The following is a 19,412-nucleotide window of genomic DNA, read 5'->3' as shown; positions in this document are numbered from 1 at the left end:
ATGTTGTTTCCTACTTTGAATTAAACACAATCCTTTAATTGCCATTCAAGTCATTCCAATCCCATCTGCTTTATTCTCCCAGAAGATAGACTCGAGAGGCTATTGCTCCTATATATAATCCCTTCTTATATAGACAAACACACAAATGCAAGGAGTACTTCAACTCAAATTCACCAATTAAATAATTATCGCAGCTAGAAAATTTCATCACTCGACTTTTGAAACATGCCTTCAGAACAAGTTAGACTGAGCCAATCCGCATCTGCCGAAGCAGAGAAGCACAGGCAACTGGACAGAGAAATCAGGGAGATGGTGTCCGCCATCACTCACCGGGTCACGGATCTCCACAAATCATCCGGGTCAGGGTCAGCCCAGAATCTGGAGGACGAGGAAGATGACGGAGTGAGGATCATCACCCTGGCGGGGAACAACACCGGCGCCACCCTGCGAAGCGAACTGGGAGAAAAATCAGGTCAATTTCACGGGAGTGAAGAACAGGATGAATTGGATACTTACGTGAACAGCAATTTCCAGGCGATAAACAACTCAATGATGATGGGCGGTAGCTACGAGGCGAACGATCCTGGAGTGTGCTTGGATATCTCGGAATTCACAGGGCCACGATCAGGACACCGTGAGAAGCATGGGAAGAAGGCCAAGAAGGAGAAGAAGGAGAAGAAGAAAGAGAAGGAAGCCGAAGCCTCGTCCTCCGCCTCCTCCACTGAGCAACACCATTCTGGTTGAGATAAATGCTGTGGTTGTGCAGTTCTGAAACTATACGTCCAATTCTTCCTTGAAAAACGCGGGTGGAGCTCGTTGATTTCCCGTTTGCCTCTTCATTGTGTGTTTGTTCCCTCCTCCTTTTTTCCGCACGTAATTGTTATTTTATTTCTGCGCTAATCATGGGTGAAGGAATCGGCTCTTATTTATCATTATAGGTTTATTACATCATAATAATGGTGTGATGACTAAATAACATTACTTTATTTATTTTGCAGAAATTACAGTTATTCTTACTAATTATGGAAACAAGATTAATTTATTATTTTTAAAATGATTAATTATTCGATAATTTAATATTTTGAATTTTTTCGAAGTAAACTTTTATGTTATATTAAATAACTACTGTACTGTAATTAGGAACAAAATGTTTTCAGAAACATAATCTTATCATTGCCTGTATAGTGTGTTGTTGCTCTTGATTTGTTTCTTGAATATAAAATTTGTAATTAATTTCTGGGAAAGAATTTTCAAAAATTACTGCATCGAATCCATAATATGAGAGTTCTTTTAATTTTAATTTTGATTTTAAATATAAGATCCAAATTTATTTTGTCTCTCATATTTATTTATTTTTGTAAAATAGTTCTTATAATAATAGTAGTTCTAACCAATATACTTGATTAGTAAAGATATTTTAGAAAAAAAATACATATTTATTACTAATAACTAATTTAACTAATTTTTTAATCTATTTAAATTAATTAATTAGTTCTTATATTAAGCACCCGAGACAGTATTAAAATAGTATATGTCAATTCAATTTAATATCTAAAAATCATATACTCTGTCAACCAAAAAAAATAAAAATCATATACTCTTGAAAAAATACACACACGCACATATTACTATTACACGTTAGAGATGAATTAAATTACCCGGTCAAAAAAAAAAAACAGAGATTGAACTAAATTAAAGTTATTAGAACAAAGTTTGAGAGACAAGTATACATTACATGACAAATAAATTATCCTAGATTCTCATCTTAACAAACAACATATCCTCGATTCTAACCTTAACAAATATGTAATCTTTTTCTTTAATTATTTTAACGAGTTAAACAGCAAAATATTACTTTTTAAAGTTGGTGCCTTGGTGCGTTAAAACAGCTAAGCTATCTGGTACTTTAATGACTGTATCCGAAGATTTTTGTTTTTTTCACCATACTACACTTCAAGGATATAAATAACCCATCTTTTCCTTAACCTGAAATTACCAACCGATTGTTAATGTAAAAACTAGTTAATTAATTTAAGTAGATTAAAAAATTAATTAAGTCAGTTATTTGAAATAAATAAGTGTTGTCTTTTCTAAAATATTTTTATTAATCAAGTGTATTAGCTACAACTATCGTAATTACAAAGATTACTTTGAGAAAAAATGTATAAATATGGAAGAATATATTAAAATATTATATTTAAGATCAAAATAAAAAACAAACTCGTTATTATATTAAAAACATAGTGCTTTATTTGAGGACCATCCTATATTCTTAAAATTCTAAAGCCAGGTTAGTGTGGGGTCGTTCAACAGAGGGAATTAGCATAGGAGCTCTTCCAACTCAAAAAAAAGAAAGAAAGAAAGACTTGGCATTTAGCAGCGCAGATACAATAATTAATTACCTAACTTTGAAACAACTTATCATTTACTGAACAATCAGAATCAGGTTATACGAATAGATATTCCCCCCCCCCCCCCAAAAAAAAAGGACGAAACAAATTCATTTAATCATTTTTCCTTTTTTCCCCAGAGGAATTGCAAAGTTCAAAAATGAAACACCCTGTCAATCACTGGAGACTACGATGTGTTGCATTTGAGGTTCTTGTCCCATGATTTCTCCATCTTGTTGGCATGGCTTAGTCATATTCTCGTGATTTTGCTTTTCCATGTTCTTACCCCAGAGCAGAATGTACAATCCCCCCATCACCAATATGGATCCCATCAAACTGCAACACCCGAATCAGGCAAAAATCAGTCACATACTTCATAATTGTTCGTTGTAAAAGGCTAAATACGTTTTAAGTCATAATGGTGAGCATATGAGTGGTTATTGTAAGCATTTACCTTCCAACATGAAGGGGCTCGTGCAAGATAGGAATGTCAATCATGGCTGCCATTATCTGAACAAGAGGGCTAAATGATGCAGTGAACACAGGACCCTTTTTCTTCACACACCATGACAGCCCCACAAAACACAAACCAGATCCTACCATCCCCTGCATATCGTACAGAGTTTCATTACTTTGGTCTTTATTACACTATGAAACCTCGATGACCAAAATATATCGGTTTTGTATTTAACACAGGAAAATAAGTACTCACAGAAAACACAACAGTGAGTATTTGCATGTTTCCCTTTAGAATCCATACGGACGAGTGCTGGGAAGTGGACAGGCTAAGAACAGCAGATTGGATGGCCCCAAAGAAGGTCATGATGGCTGTGCTAGAATATTGGCAGGGGTACTTCTTTCCTATTTTTGATTGCAAGAGAAACCAAGAGGACCAAAACAGTGTCCCCACAATCAGAGCTATCACACCAGTGGTCCATCTCTCTGTGTTCCTCGGAGCAGAATTCTGCTTCACTGCAGAAACCATATGACTTGCAGCTGCTGCCTCACTTTGAGAATAATTGAACAAGGGCTTTCCTTTGTACAGTGTCAATAACAATGCTCCTCCAATGCACACCACTGTGCCAAGTATCTTTGCTCTCCCTCTGTTGCATTTTATGTTCACAGTCTCTAACCTGAAGGGGAACAAGCTTCTGAATTAGTTGATTATATGCCTTGAATCTTAATGTTGCATCAACATAATACGTGAACTTATGTGAGTATACTGATGAGTGTATATATATGGAAGGGGAAAGGGGTGTGCCTTTTTGTTCATACCCAAATGGTAGTGCCATGATGAATGTGACCACCGGAACCATGTTAATAAAGGCACATGCGAAAGTAGCAGAGGTGTCTTGGATTCCCAGAAGGTAGAAGTACTGTGTGAGTGATGTCCTGCAAGAAATTATTGATCAAGTGTTACTCCACGAGAAGGTTAGTTTCTTAGCTACACAATAGATCATTTTATGGTAACATGAAGAAAAATGGATTCAGAAAAAAGGAATGCTGAAGTAACAGAAGTGTATCTGACTAACCCAAATAATGCACTGAGGAAGAGGTAACATAAAATTCGAAAAGTGAGTTTTGGCCGGCCATTTCTGCAAACAAAAGCACATGGTTATGAGATTTCTGATTTCTCTTCGGGAATTGAGTCCAGAAAACAAAGGAGGCCACAGAATTTGGGGCTACAAGAACGTACCTTTCCCAGAAGAAAGCAATTGGTGCTAAGAAAACGCAAGAAACAGACAAGCGGTATGTGATTATAACCAAAGGGTTCATGCCCTCTTGCAGGACTTTCTTGAGAAGAATATTGACGACAGCGAAAGCGAAATCAATAAACACCATTGCTACAAAAGGTTTCCATGCTTCAGAATTCATCTTCATGCTCAAGGGCCGAGTGTGAAGCTATAGGATGTTACAGAAGCCTTCGTCCTTTCCTTTATCTTTCTCTTTAGCAGAAAAAGTTATGAGATGCAATGGAGAGTGAGGTGAAGAAGCTTTTATATTGACAAAAGAAGGCAAGATTAAACACAGCGAATCACAGCAAACACAAAAAGAAACCAACTTTAACTATAATTATGCTCTTGCCTTTTGCTTTATTAAGACTAATGATCCTGCTCAACATGGACATAATTGGAGAACCTTTTCCCAGGATCGTAGAAAATACATTTAATAAGCTGGTTCAAAACCCGTGTACCTAATATCATTGGCCTTAATTAGGCCATGAGTTTTGCGTTGCAGGGCATTAACGCAGGATTAGGATTCTGTATTCTTAAACCATGTATGATTATAGGTGGCAAGAATATTATAGCTAAGAGTGTATAAAAAAACGGGACACTTTTCCTCTCTTAATTAACATGGCATCTAATACTTTCATGGTCATATCTCCAAATAGCACACCAGACACATTTTTCACATCTGATGCAAAACCCGGAACAAAATGTCAGATCTGGGTGCAGAAGAAGAAGAAGCTAGAAGAAGCAGGAAAACAGGAAATCAGCAGTGGAGACTTTTTCCTACTGTAGTGTACGAGATAAGGCCTGTAACTCTGGGGTTTTTATAACCTGTGTGATTCTGATTCATCTCTAATGTCTAATGTCTTCCTTTAAGTCACCTGATGTGATTTTGTGTGGTGACTGATGTTGGTCGATAAATGGAAATTAGTACATTTCGAATGTAGGAAAGCTATAAATTGATAAATTCTTAGAATGAAATTATATTAATTTTCAATTGAAAATATAAAATTTTCCAAGGAATGTATATCTTCTGATAAGTAAAATTTGTATCCTCAGAGATATTTTGGTGATCTCATATCGTTATCAAGTTCAATATTAAAGAGAGAATTTTGTGATTTAAATGTATATCTCTAAGAAAACTAAAATATATATCTCTAAGAAAACTAAGTTTCCAAATAAACTTGATTTTTCAAACATTAAGTGAATACACATCGTGTCCCTGAGGCTAGCTCCTAAGAGTGGGATATAAATAGAAATTAAGAGTTATTTTTTCTAATATAATATGAATTTTGGGAAGCATATTTATTAGGAGGATTTTAACATTAATGCTCCTAGTCCAACAAAACTTTAGGGACATTCTGACTTACACCCAAAAAAAAAAAATAAGTGAACCAATCCTTAATGAATTTTGTCCCTCCCGAATATATAATCCTTTGGCTCTACAATTTTTCCACGTGTAAAATCATTTTGATGTTTAAAACAGCCATTACTATATGCATGTATAGGACCAATTTTTACGAAGTATTTGAATATAAATCAAATCATGGTTTTAAAAATAATTTTATAATATATGAAATAAGAGTTAGAAAATTTTTATTCCAATTTACATAAGAATACTTTTTAAAAGTGTTTTTAGATTTAATTTGGATTATCTTTGGGTGGGGATTATGATATTGAGAGTCCAAGCTGTTCGGGTTTCAGCTTTTCTGCAACATTATGCAGCATTCTTCACCTGATATGTTTCTCATTATTCTTTATGAATACCGAGATGTCTGTGGCATAACAAGGACCGTTCATTTTTATTAAAAGATCATTAAGCATATAATCGCTCAAAAATTTATATTCTGAAACACGTTGATATATACTGATGAAAAAGGATTCAAGCATACGAGAACCCTTCTCCGCTAACCATAGATTGTGCCTCTTACCTTTTTAATCAATTTTTATATAGTATGTCCTATGAGTAGCCACCACTATCTCAAAGTACGTGCCAAATATAATTGTGGGACTAGGGAATTTCTGGGCACACTGGGGTGTTTTGGCCACTCATGAAAACATGCTTGGACTCTGTATTTTTAATGGTATAAATTAAAACATCGATCTGGCAGAGATTTTCTGTTACTGTATCGGAGCTTTTCTATCTTTTTAGATTATGTCTGAAGTGGGACCTTTCTTTTGTAGAAGATACTCTCTGCAGCTAAAATATCCCGAACTCTCCCATTACCTTTGACTTTCGCAGCATCGTATGCTTTCCAATCTTGGACGTAAAAAGGATTGAGAATTCATAGTCTTATCAGAAGTGGGACCTTTCTTTTGCAAAGGAGACTTCTATATTTCATGAGAATATTATTCTAGATTTTGCGAATACATTGATAAATGGTATATTGATGTATGGTAGAAACATATACATAATATATCCTTTCTTGCCAGAAAAGCAAAGTATATCATTACGATCACCGATCAAACAATCAGTAAGTAGCCAAAAGGATTTAAAGAACAAGACTTTATTGTTTATTCGTGTCATTACAAACAAAACAAATTGATGAAATAATGACTTGGTACTGATGAATTTATAAAACAAACAAATCGATATATATGATGGGGTTAAAAGAATAATTAGTGGATCAGGAGTTGTCTGATGACTCTTTAACGTTAATCAACCAAGCTCGGAAGTATAGAGCAGTGGATCCCAAGTGCCACCGGGCTAAACCAACTGTTGTTATCACAGTGCACGAACTGTTGCTGCTCAGGTGACCAGAAGCACTCAGACGAAGTTTCACCAATCTGATTCACCTCTAAGCTCACCACATTCGTTTGACCATTCTTATCACTGTTGGATAACCCCTGATCTGAACATGTCAGGTCAAAGGTTGACTCCGGCTCAGCCACCCCAGAAAAAGGCCACGATCCCGTGCTTCCACGAACAGCATCGGCAAGTAAGCCACTTTCAGAGCCCTGATTCGTCTCCTGTGACTGCCATGGCAGTCCATATGCTGCATCGTTTGACCAGCCCAAGCTCATGCTCCTCATGGTCGTCGTTCCAGGATCTACAGTATCCGAAACGATTACTCTCTTAGCTTTGGGGGGATTTGAGGGTATTGATATTTCTGTGTTGCTTGGATGGTTACGTGTAGTTGAGCTCGAAGTCGCATTATACCCAATAATAGACGTAGGATTCGATGATGTCTTTGTCCCATCATCAAACAATTTGGCTCTGAGAGCACCAACAAGTCCATCTGAATCTGCACCAGCCTCAGGCACATCCTCGAACGAGAAGGGCTCCATGTTCTCCGGCGCGTAGCTAAAACCGCCGCAGCCAGAGGCTGCAGATTGATCCGGCAGTTCAAAGTTGGTGCGAGCATTTGCACCACGCAAGGCACGAGCCGCGGAGTCATAGGCTCGAGCTGCATCTTCTGCAGTGTCGAAAGTTCCGAGCCAGAGCCTGACCTTCTGAAGTGAGTCTTTGATCTCGGCCACCCATCTTCCGGACGGCCTCTGACGAACGCCAACGAACCTGTGGTGGCCCCGTGACGATGACTTCTTCGCCCTACCCTTCGTTTCGTTACTTGGTGTTTTCATTTCTGCTTAGTATTAACATCACGATGTTCTGTAACACTTGGAGGTGACGACTTATTAATAGGGCTGAGATGAAACGAAGGCATTTGAGAGCTGTAAAAGGGACAAAGGAAATGGCGACAAAGGTAAAATGGATTGATATGAGTGTTGTTTATGGGGACGTCGCCATTATTGCAGGCCGTTTAGTTGGTATCGACGTACACGAACGTAAATTCTCTTACAGGTCTGTCTGCTCATGACCGTGTCATAAGATCGATTTAAGTCGTAAATATTTAATTAATTAGGTTAGAAACTCTAATTTGGTGAAAACGTAACACATGAACACGGGAATTGATAAGTGAAAACAGAAAAGAATAAGATGATGAAACTTGGGCAGATCTCACTTCAAATTAAATAAGTACTCCTCCGGTCCTTATTATAAGACCCAATTTGACTTTTTATTTGGTCTTAATTATAAGACCCAATCCATTTTCTCTCTTATATTTATGCATTTTTTTCCAAGATAATCCTTCTAATAATGATAGTTTTAGCCAATATACTTAATTAGCAATGATATTTTAGGAATAACAACACTTATTTATTATAAATAACCAACTTAACTTACTTTCTTAATCTCCTCAAATAAGTCAATTGGGTCGTATAATTAGGACCGGAGGAGTATTTGGGAAAGAACTATTAATAAAGCAGAAAAATTAAATTGCTTAAACATTTTAGAATACAATGTGCTTATAATTACCCTCGACTGAGTAAATCTAATTGGCCCCATTTAATACAATATTCTTTACCATGTTAAAAGCTTAATGGATTAAGCCGCGGTACCTCAAATAGTGGAGATAACACCAAATGAAGTAGACTAAATGATAACATGATCAAAGAAAATACTAAATCCAATACTTAATATATGAGCATGTTTGACATTTAATTTGATCCTAAATATAAAACTAGCTCAATCTATTTTATCTCTCATATTTATTGATTTTTTTTCTAAGGTAGTCTTGTAGTAGTTGTATATGTTAAAAGTTTCATCAAATGATAGTTTTAACTAATACACATGATTAACAAGGTATTTTAAGAAAGACAATATCTATTTATTACAAATAACTAATCGTAATTTTTTTTAACCTTATGAAATTAATTCATTAGCTCTCATGTTAAGTATGAGAGGTAGTATGATTTTTTTTTTTAAAGATTAATATGATTATTAATGATTCATCTCATGAACAAAGTGTAGATGTTCGTATTATAACTTATGGACGCCTTTCTTTTTTCTATTTGAACGAATTCAAGATCCAAGTTGCTAGATACATGTGCGTGATCTTCGTATTGCGACGTACGAGTGCTCAAGAGGTACACATGCTACCTAAACTCTAATGAAATCTGATAAATATGTACTTTTTCCAGTGACCACTTATAATGATGTTCATTCTAATACCTGAATCTTTCGATTATATATATATTGAGTATTATATTTTACATAAAATGTAATAAAAAAATAATATATTATGGTGATGAAACGGTACAATTTCATAATTTTTAAATTCAGAACTTTTTCCCCGAAAAAAAACATAGGAAATACAAAATTGCATCGTTTGATGATCATAAAATATCAAAATATCTCTATTTTATAAAGCCGCCAGCCCTGCTTAATTAGCACCTCATCTTTATGATGAGGCAGGATCTGTACTATTCTAATTGTGGCCAATCCAGCTTTCTTTTCATGTGGAAAAAAAAAAAAACCAGAAAACAAAGAACACCCAGACGTTATGTTTTTCCGGAAAAAGTGTGGTAGGCCGTCGACTTTATCACTTTACACATAACATATTTGTGTATATGGCGGCAAAAGCAAGAACATGAAGCAACCATGAATCCAAAGTTATATTTGAATCCTTAAACAAATGAAAACACAGTTTCCACGTGAAGCAATAGGCAAACTGATGAATCATGCATCATCTCATCAGTTACCATTCTGGCGTAACGCCGTGACAGCTCTACAATCCTCAAGAACTCTTCCGCCTTTTCTCCTCACCATAACAAGGCAACCCTACATTACCGCCCACCCTGCTTCCAGCTTCAGTTTCCCACGTCTACAGTATTTCACTGAGGTTTACTCAGATCAATATTTACCTCACTTGTCACTCTTAATCCACCCACCCAAGGTACAACAAGTCTTCAACACAATTACACAAAGCATAATGCTAATCATTAATTAATACCCATTAGAGTTGAACAGAAGTATAATCACCATTACACACTGCTGGGTTACATATAGCATTTGATGAGGCAGAGAGAAGTTTAAACAGAGACAGGGGGCTACAAATAAGAACATAATTGAGCAGTGCTTCAATCATCAGTTAATTAATATCCAATATCTTCCATTAGTGACCCAGAAGTCTCAAGAGTTAGTTCCAGCGACCGCCATCATGTCCAAAATGATGATCCGCTACTTCACAATGCATGCAACTGCATATGCCCATGACTTGAGATGCTGCTTCATTGCGATGTCATCATGATAAGGAAGCTGCGTCCAGCTTAGTGGATTAAGCTTCTCATCGAACCCCAACTCAACCCCAATAATCTTCCTCGTTCCGTGCCGCTCTGACCTGTTCCTTCTCTTTCTTCGCTTCCTTCCTCCGCCTCTGTCTTTCGTCTCCGTTTCTGCTTCACAAAGAATATTCTGGGCCTCAACAATCTCAGAGTCTTCTTGCAGATTCAGGGGTGAATCACATTTGGGAGGCTCGTCGTCGTTGGGGTGGATGAATGGGGTCAAACAAGGCTGAGGGCCATCTCTGCAAGTCAAGACGTTGGTGTAGAACCATAGGGAGTCTAGGCTCTGGAAAACCCGTGACGAACCCATGAGAGAATAAGCTAAAAGCTGCGCGACCGGGGGGGCAGAGACGAACCATGTGGATGTGGCTTGGTTTATATTAATTTAATAATTTGAGAAAAAGGAAGAAGCTATTTCTTTTCCTTCTGTAACAGATTGCCAAAAGAATGAGAGGCGGGGGGGGGGGGTTGGTTGGTTCTCGTTCTGTGTTTTATCAGATGGACCAAATTACCCCTATGGTGTTGAATTTTGCGTTGCATGGATGGGGACAGTTTGGTCCCGCCTGAAAACAGCGGCCGAAGACCGTGGGCGCCGCGCCGTTACTGAGGCTGCGTGGGTACAATAATTTCTATAAATGGAACAGTATTCCTTTATCAGTCCCTGTGAAATTATGACAGCTTAATAAATCATAAGTAAAGCCACCAAATTCTAGAAGTTACTCGCAGAATTATGCCAACCCAAGAAAGGAAATTGAGTTTAAGCCCACTTTTGTTAAAATACTGACAATTAAATATTATAAATAAGATGGAACACATATTGTTACATAAAATTTGTCATTAAATTATAAGGTCATTCGCTAAGCCCCTTTCCATTAACGAAGGGAAAGAGAAAATATCATTCAAGTAAGCCAGAAGGGTAGCGTGTTGAAGAAATTGAATATGTAAACCCAATCCAAGCTACAGTCCAAAGAGGGGGGAAAAAAAAAACCGAATCCAAGCCCCTCTCCCTATATATATCATTATATTGTTCAATTTTTTTAGCCGTCAATTTTTTTTTTCTTTTTCAAACATCAATTGATTCTATTAGATTGTTTTTGTTAATATAATATTTTTGTGTGCGTGATAGATTCATGTTATGTTATGTTCTGCTTGACGTGACAATTTTTAAGAGTTGAATTTTTTATTTTTATTTAAATATTTAAATTTATTAATTACCTTAATGTTATGTAAAAATAATGTTTAACTAATGGATATTTATAATTTCAAAATATGATACTTTTTATTTTAATATTATTCTTTAATAAAATATATTTTGTATGGAGATAATTATATCTTGTTCATAATTGAAATCAATTTGTTATTTTTCGGCTTGTTTTTTTTCTTTTTACAGTTTCTTTAGAAATAGTCTTGTATACACATCGTGCTGGGCCAAATGCGAGGTGGGTGCACAAAGCAGGCACTAGACTGATATTCAACTTAATTTTATTCTATTTTTCACGCATGAATAGGAAATAAATCATTTTTATAGTTTATTGAGTTAAGCTTTTGCCTTCCAAGCATGTTTTCCTCCTAGAATATTTAGTACTAGTGAGTTAGAAAAGTGCAGAGAAGGAGGAGTGATTTTTTTTTTTTTGGACTCAAGGAGGAGTGATTTGCTCCATTCTCTCTGTTCAGTTCATAATTATGAAAAATAAGTTCAAAATTATGAGAAAAAACCTTTGTCCTCTCTTTCTCTCTCCTACAAAACATGTGTTTTGAGGAAAAAATAGAGATAGCAAACTTTTGTTGTGACTAAATCAACTTTACTAATGAATTAACCTTATTAATTTTTACTAATTTAAAGATTGTCCCGATCCCTTTTTCTTAAAAAAAAAACTCATTCAATTTTTTTTTTTATAACCAGCTAAACACCCGTTCAGTTTGGTTTTTTGTTCCTTCTTCAGGAGGTGTTTGGAAACTTGTGAAAAGTGAAAAGTGTTTTTAGAATCCAAACCAAAGTTTGGTACCAAAAATAGCCTTTTTTTTTTTTTTCCAAACTATGGTTTTGTCATGAAACCATGATTTACCTTATCAAACCCATGGTTTTACCATAAACATATTTTTTTTGTTTTCTGGAATCTGGCTCCTGTTGCTGTGTCATTGAAATTTTTTGCCCCTCACGCCTTTACATTGCTTCTTCTTTCTCTTCTCTCACTCTTCTTTTTTTACCTGTTCTCCTCCCTTATTAATGTAAAATAATTTTTTTTTGGGAAAAGGTATTCATTTTTTATAAAAACATATTTAATCTTATATTTTTTAAATGTATATACACATATTAATTATTTATTAATTATATTGGTAAAAAATATATTATTAACAATTTTATTCCTTCAAATTAAAATATATTATAAAATCTATCTTTTATGTAATTATTATATTAACTTATATATTTTTTAGTAATTTGTATATATAAAAAGTGTTTTTGATAACAACTATCTAAACACTCTCACTTTATCATACTCACTTTTTTATAAAATATATTTTTAACAAAATCTATCTTTCAGAAACTATTCTTCAAACTATAGTTTGGTTTTATCCAAACACTTTCTTAATCTCATAATTCATACAGTAAGTTTGAGGTTTATATGACAATATAATTGGGACACATCACAAATTTTCTAAAAAATAGAACGTTTACAATGAATGGTGTGAGAGATTATTTTACGACATTTGCGTTATTAAAAAAACTTAGATTTAATGAGTATATAACATGACATTCGCTTATTATTCTTATCTCTTGTATCATCATCTGAAACGAAGAAGGTGCTGTCAAAATTTCTTTTAGCCAGACCAAACGAAATAGTATACATTAAAATAAAATCACTAATTCAATTGTTGGCAAAAAAAAAAAAATCATTAATTCAATTGCAACAAAGGGACCAAGACGAAGTGATCAGTCAGCAGTCAGCACACCGCAGCTATCTGCTATTGCAACACTGCCTCACCCCCACCGCTTCCTTCCCCATCCTCCTCTCATAACCGCTGTACGGCGGCATCTCTGTCTCTCCACCAAACCACTCTGCGAATCTCTCTGCTTTCTGCTTCCTTCGTCCTTAATGGCAGTTCAATGACCCAGAAAACACTCTTCAAAGTCAGATTTCTAACATTGATCTGTCACCCCTCAAATCTGCGACCCCATCCATCCATACCACTCGGCCCCCTCAATGCCTTCTACTCCCCCGAGCTTCGCTCTCTCCATCAGGGACGACCACATGGATGGCAAAGATGGCGTGAAGGAGAGCAAGTGTGCTTTCCTTGTGGTAGCTCTCTGCCCTTGTCTCGTATGTTTTATTCTTCTTTTAATTGCACTGTCTATCGTTCTCGTCGTCAAATTCCATTTCTTTTGCCACTCTCCTATACATTCCTTACTCTTCAAAAAGAATTGTTGATTCCCCTTTTGGGAAAAGTTTCTGGTTCATCGGCAATTGATAGTTCTAGGACATTTGCACGTGTTGGGGGTGATGAAGATGAGGAATCCGAGGTTGAATCTGGAAATGAGGATGATGATAGTGATCGGGATTGTGATGGTGGTAGGGATCTTAATGCTAAATCCGGTGCTGACCCGGATGAAGTTGATAGGGTCTGCAAGGTGATCGATGAATTGTTTGCGTTGGATCGGAATATGGAGGCAGTTCTTGATGGATGTGGGATACAACTGTCAGATGATTTGGTTGTCGATGTTCTGGGGCGGTTTAAACATGCTCGGAAGCCAGCATTTCGGTTCTTTTGTTGGGCAGGTCAGAGGCCGGGTTTTGCCCATAACTCCAGGACATATAACTCAATGCTGAATATTCTTGGGAAGACTAGACAGTTTGAAACCATGATGGCAATGGTAGAGGAAATGGGTGAGAAAGGCCTTTTGACAATGGAAACTTTCACCATTGCTATCAAAGCCTTTGCTGCTGCGAAGGAGAGGAAAAAAGCTGTCGGGATCTTTGATCTGATGAAGAAGTACAAATTTAAGGTTGGTGTTGATTCTATTAATTTCTTGCTTGATACACTTGGAAGGGCAAAACTTGGTAAAGAAGCACAGGCCATATTTGAAAAACTGAAAGACAGATTCACGCACAATTTACAGACTTACACGGTGCTTCTTAATGGTTGGTGCAGGGTTAAAAACTTGATGGAGGCAGGGAGGGTGTGGAATGAGATGATTGATAAGGGATTTAAGCCAGATGTTGTTGCACATAATGTTATGCTTGAGGGTTTGTTAAGGTGTAAGAGGAAGTCTGATGCAATCAAATTATTTAAAGTCATGAAAGCTAAAGGTCCACTGCCCAATGTTCGGAGTTACACAATTGTAATACGGGATTTGTGCAAACAAAAAATGATGGGAGAAGCAACTGAGTATTTTCATGAAATGATCGATTCTGGGTGTCAACCAGATGCTGCTGTCTACACGTGTTTGATCACTGGGTTTGGAAACCAGAAGAAAATGGGTGAGGTATACAATCTACTAAAGGAAATGAGGGAGAAGGGCTGTCCCCCAGATGGGAGGACCTATAATGCATTAATAAAGTTGATGACAAGTCGACATATGCCCGATGATGCTATGAGGATATACAAGAAGATGATTCAAAGTGGCGTTGAACCAACTATTCACACTTACAACATGATAATGAAGTCCTTTTTCATGACAAAAAATTATGAAATGGGTCATGCAATTTGGGATGAGATGTTTCAGAATGGGTTCTGTCCTGATGAAAATTCCTACACTGTGTTAATTGGAGGGCTTATAAGACAAGGAAGGTCAGAAGGGGCATGCAAATTCTTAGAGGAAATGATCGAGAAGGGAATGAAGGCACCACAGCTTGATTACAACAAGTTTGCTGCTGATTTTTCTAGAGCAGGGAAGCCTGACATACTTGAGGAGTTAGCTCAAAGGATGAAATTTGCTGGTAAATTTGAAGTTTCTAATGTCTTTGCCAGGTGGGCGGAGATGATGAAGAAAAGGGTCAAGAGAAGAGAGCCTACAAAATATAGTAGGCAGTTTTCATGAAGATCTTGGTGCCGGCCAGAGCCTCTTTGGTCAAGTATGACGCTAAATCCAAAATGTTATATCAGCTATTTGCCTGCAACATGTTATGAATTTAATATGTTGGGTTTATTTCCTTCCTATCATAGATGTTCGATGGTGCTTCTGGATAATAAGGTGGTCAGTCTGGGAATCTTTTCTCACTCGGGCACTCTGTTGTCTTGAAGGATTGCTAGTGAAGTAGTTCGACTTAGTTTCCAAAAGACAGCGAGTTACGTTGTTAGGTCTTCATTGTAATCAATGTTGAAAGCCGAGTTAATTCTTGGGATTTTGTGTGCGTCATTTGTCTAATTCATATTTTGTATAATGCTGTTTGGTAAACTGACTGACCAGGGTTGTATGATTACGGTATGAGTTGGATAAGAGCATTGTTGATGGTTGTAATTTTTTCTGGATCCTTATTTATGTTCACTAAGCAGGATGCAAAGATCAACTCTGTACCCTCGGTTTTAATGAGGATAAAACCCAGTTCTTTGTTTAATCGAACAGCAGGAGGCTGTTTAGTCAAATCAAGTCCGGGCCTTTCTGGTCTGGTAACTCCCGCTGACCGCGCATGTGCAAGTAAATGTGACACAAGATATTGTAAGGTTGTACCTAGGTGTTATTGGATCCTTCATATGTGCCCGTATGCTTGACATAGGGAGCTCAAGGGGACCTTCCTTAAATGTTCAATTTAATTTACCGTCATATTCAGATTTGCTGAACATTAGCTGCAGAGAATTTTGAGCCATAATTAAGAACCATCGTGCAAGATCATTAAAATGAAGAACAAACAGAAATACTAACAGCAGAGGCATGCCTGCAATGATATGATATTGCTTGGATCAAATGGTGGAGCATCCGAGACCGTTCTTGCTCAAAACACAGGTCTTAAGGAAGAAAATGGCAATTATATGTGAAAGATTAATAAAAAACAACCACCTTATGAGTCGTAGTGCGATAATATAAACCGTGAGAAATGCACTATATGTTATTTACTGATAGCCATTCGCCTTCCATAGCGTCAAAGCCTGCAGTGTAACCAACAGTGTCCCAATCACTGCTTGTACGAACAATGACTTCACATCTACGACCATCACCTTTAAGATGGAACTCCAAACCATCATATGCAGAAAAGTTGGTTCCGAGAAATTCTGAAAGTTAATCATTTGACTAAGCACTCTTTAGTAAAATTAACTGTCTACATGATCGCCTTTGATCTGCTTTGAATTTAAAGACATGCATATGCTTGTATGATTTTATCAAGAACTTCGTAAATGCAGTACACTCAGTGACTTTTTGTTTCTCAAATTTAGATAATCTGAAATACACATCCATTTTGAGGCAGAGTGAAATGCATGTAAATAATCATTCAGAAGACAAGTAGAAATTTCAATTTCAACAATCTAAACAAATTTTTTCTCGTTAATTATGTACACTCATGATGAAACTCATTTCAATTCTCATCTAGTTTTGCTTTACATGTTGTCTATGACGTACAAATCGAGCGAAAAGATATGAAAAGTGAATACAATTATACACTGTCTTCTGTTATGATTGAGAAGTATACGAGTTTCTGGAAAATGTGGAATTCCAACAAAACTGGAGGAAAAGAACTGAAACGTCATGCGCTTCCTCAAGTGACAGTGGAAGCTACAGCGTGAGCCCACCATCTGAGGCTATCTTTGATGTCAATTTCATTGTTTAGAGCTGGAACTCTCCAACTCATTAGTGAGTTCTGCTTCTTTTGCTTGTCCAGAACATCCCACGCTTCAGAGAGGTAAGGTCTCTGGATTGCAGAGTAATTATCAGATTCCCTTTCTTTCTCATCTTTCTTCCCTAACCTTTGCAACCCAGGAATAATGGAAGCCAAACTCGAGTCTTTGTCTTCTTCTGAGAAAACAAAACCCAAATCCATGAAACCCTTGAGCTCTTCGAATTCCAGGTCCGACAAGCTCTTGTTTTCCCGTTTCTTCCTTCCCCTTCTTGCAATATTCTTATTACAAGGCGACACTCCAAGATTTTCTTGCGCTCTCTCTTCAACTTGTGTACCTGTGACTTCTTTTCTTGAGACGATGGTTTGGAGATCAGCTTGAAGAAGAACAGAGTCTGGAGAAAAGGTCTCATTCTTGAAGCTTGTAATGGACTTCAGCTGGTCGCTCAGGGACCTTGTATGCTTGGTTTTGATACGCGAAAGCTTCGGTTTTGATGACTCTTGCTCCATTTTGTGATCTGGGTTTGATACTGACCTTGATGTCCTACAAGAACTTGAGTTTTCCTTCAGGATTTGGAGCTCAAACCAGCAAGAATCATATAGCTTCAAGACTTCCTCTGCGTTCATCAATTGAGGCATTTCTTAATTGCGCGTTAGCAGCAGTTGATTACCTCTATATATACCCAACTTTATCACTAAACTGCCCTTCATTTCACTCTGAAATTACAACACCAATCCAACCAACTATTCGCACGTTTTACATTGATCAATTCAGTATTAATAATATATTTGTAGCAGTCATATATTTTCGGAGTTGTAATGTTGGTTTTGTTGGAAAAAAAGGAAGCATCTGGAATGAGGAAGCTTGAGGAAGAGGCAAAGCAAGGTTGTTCGCAGTATATAACTAAGGATGTTAGCATATAAAAACATGGTTGGGGACTAGTTAATATCAACCACCAATGGCTATCTTTTTCTCTTTACTCAGATATTGACATTTTTGGGTCACATCGTTTTTATTGTTCCATGATCACACCATGTGTTCATGCCCAAAGTAATGGTTTTGGCAGTAGCAATTATTGATGGTTGCTTCCAAACTACACTAAAATCATTGCTCCTTAGATTGCCATACCTAAAAATGATGCAGCTTTCAGCATATTTGCTCCCTGAATTTCCATTTTCATAGACAACTTTCTGAATTTCCTGTCTCACGGATGAAATATATCAGGAAATATGTGAATGGACGATTTTTGTTCACACATGTCATAGTCTCTCACAGTTTGTGGAAGTAAACCAATGTCTAGATTGTTAGGTTGAGACCCGAAAATAATACAGTTGAGGGCACATCAGGGTGGTTATGATTTGATATTAAATTGTGGTAAACGTGATTAACGATAGCACAACCTTCTAATAATTTAGTTGCTTTTATGGTTATTTAATCTTGTGTAAATCAAAGGGCTAATATAATTTTTATTCCTACAAGTTTGTCTACAATTTAATTTTAGTTCCTCAAATTTTCAACTATAGTTTTTTGTCTCTCAAGTTTTTTTTATTTAAAATATTAGCCTTTATCGGAAGGGCTCATCTCATGATAAACTAAAATTTGAATTCCTGTTAGAAGATGTGTCCATATTTAGTGTCTGACAATATCTCGAATAAGATTGCCTCCAATAAAAAGACACACGTGCTTAGTCAAAAATATTGGTTCTGGTAGTTCAATAAAAACTTGTACCAAAATATTACAACTTATGATTTGAAACTTAAAGAATTAAAATCAAAATAAGAACAAACTTGAGTGAGTAAAGATTATATTAATCCTGAATCAAATATAGGCACATAATATTTCCCACAATCGCGTCGTATCTTTATATTTTTCGCGCTCTCTGTCTGCCCCTCTTCTGTTCATACTTCATTGAGAATGGAAGTCTATCAAAATTGGAATTTAGAAAGGCTACTAATCATCGAGTGATGTGACTCTTGTACATGTCAAATTCTTACTTTCATATATTCATCAGCATACAATGCATGGTTTTTCTTTTTTTTTCTTTTTTTTAAAAGGATTGAATCAAAATAGATACAAAAATTAATAATTAGAATAATAATTACGCTTATTATTTATTGTTTATGATAAATTAATAATGATAAAGCGCGCACGCACACTGTGTGTGTGTGTGTGTGTGTAGGTAAAAGATTGACTGTGCAAGAGAGCAGCGCGTTTGTGTATGACTGAAGAATGCAAATGAATGTGGGGATGCCCTAAAGGGCATTTTCGTCTACATACCTTCCAATGCCACGCGGGTTCCTTGGTCAACTTTATAGATTAATCATACAACATATGTATTGACCAAGAGATTGAAAATCAAACATATACAAATGTCCTTCTCATTTCATAATTCAATTGCCTT

The 19,412-nt window shown here is 36.4% G+C and overlaps 5 protein-coding genes across 5 annotated transcripts; 2 read left to right on the top strand and 3 right to left on the bottom strand.

Annotated features, from left to right (window-relative positions):
- The first annotated feature begins 225 nt into the window (after positions 1–225).
- LOC114750699 (uncharacterized) lies at positions 226–995 on the top strand. Its single transcript, XM_028939297.1, has one exon. The coding sequence runs from the start codon at positions 226–228 to the stop codon at positions 742–744; it is 519 nt and encodes a 172-aa protein (XP_028795130.1). The 3' UTR covers positions 745–995.
- Positions 996–2,563: 1,568 nt separating this feature from the next.
- LOC114750698 (WAT1-related protein At3g30340-like) lies at positions 2,564–4,271 on the bottom strand. The gene is made up of 6 exons (XM_028939296.1): positions 4,087–4,271; positions 3,923–3,985; positions 3,666–3,782; positions 3,103–3,523; positions 2,845–2,996; positions 2,564–2,726 (listed from the first exon to the last, which is right to left on the bottom strand). The coding sequence occupies exons 1-6, from the start codon at positions 4,269–4,271 to the stop codon at positions 2,564–2,566; spliced, it is 1,101 nt and encodes a 366-aa protein (XP_028795129.1).
- A 2,504-nt stretch (positions 4,272–6,775) lies between these two features.
- On the bottom strand, positions 6,776–7,702 carry LOC114750697 (ethylene-responsive transcription factor ERN2-like). Its single transcript, XM_028939295.1, has one exon. It carries the CDS (start codon positions 7,700–7,702, stop codon positions 6,776–6,778), a length of 927 nt encoding a protein of 308 aa, XP_028795128.1.
- A 5,486-nt stretch (positions 7,703–13,188) lies between these two features.
- Positions 13,189–15,744, top strand: LOC114750694 (pentatricopeptide repeat-containing protein At3g62470, mitochondrial-like). Its single transcript, XM_028939291.1, has 2 exons — positions 13,189–15,315; positions 15,407–15,744. The coding sequence occupies exon 1, from the start codon at positions 13,350–13,352 to the stop codon at positions 15,279–15,281; it is 1,932 nt and encodes a 643-aa protein (XP_028795124.1). The 5' UTR covers positions 13,189–13,349; the 3' UTR covers positions 15,282–15,315; positions 15,407–15,744.
- A 994-nt stretch (positions 15,745–16,738) lies between these two features.
- LOC114750700 (uncharacterized) lies at positions 16,739–17,645 on the bottom strand. Its single transcript, XM_028939298.1, has one exon. It carries the CDS (start codon positions 17,635–17,637, stop codon positions 16,933–16,935), a length of 705 nt encoding a protein of 234 aa, XP_028795131.1. The 5' UTR covers positions 17,638–17,645; the 3' UTR covers positions 16,739–16,932.
- Positions 17,646–19,412: the final 1,767 nt, after the last annotated feature.

Source organism: Neltuma alba, unplaced genomic scaffold, assembly GCF_004799145.2.
Source record: "Neltuma alba isolate B1F8T4 unplaced genomic scaffold, ASM479914v2 tig00006608_pilon, whole genome shotgun sequence".
Taxonomy (NCBI): domain Eukaryota; kingdom Viridiplantae; phylum Streptophyta; class Magnoliopsida; order Fabales; family Fabaceae; genus Neltuma; species Neltuma alba.
Note: the sequence above shows the minus strand (reverse complement) of the source record. Positions and strands in the feature narration are given on the sequence as shown.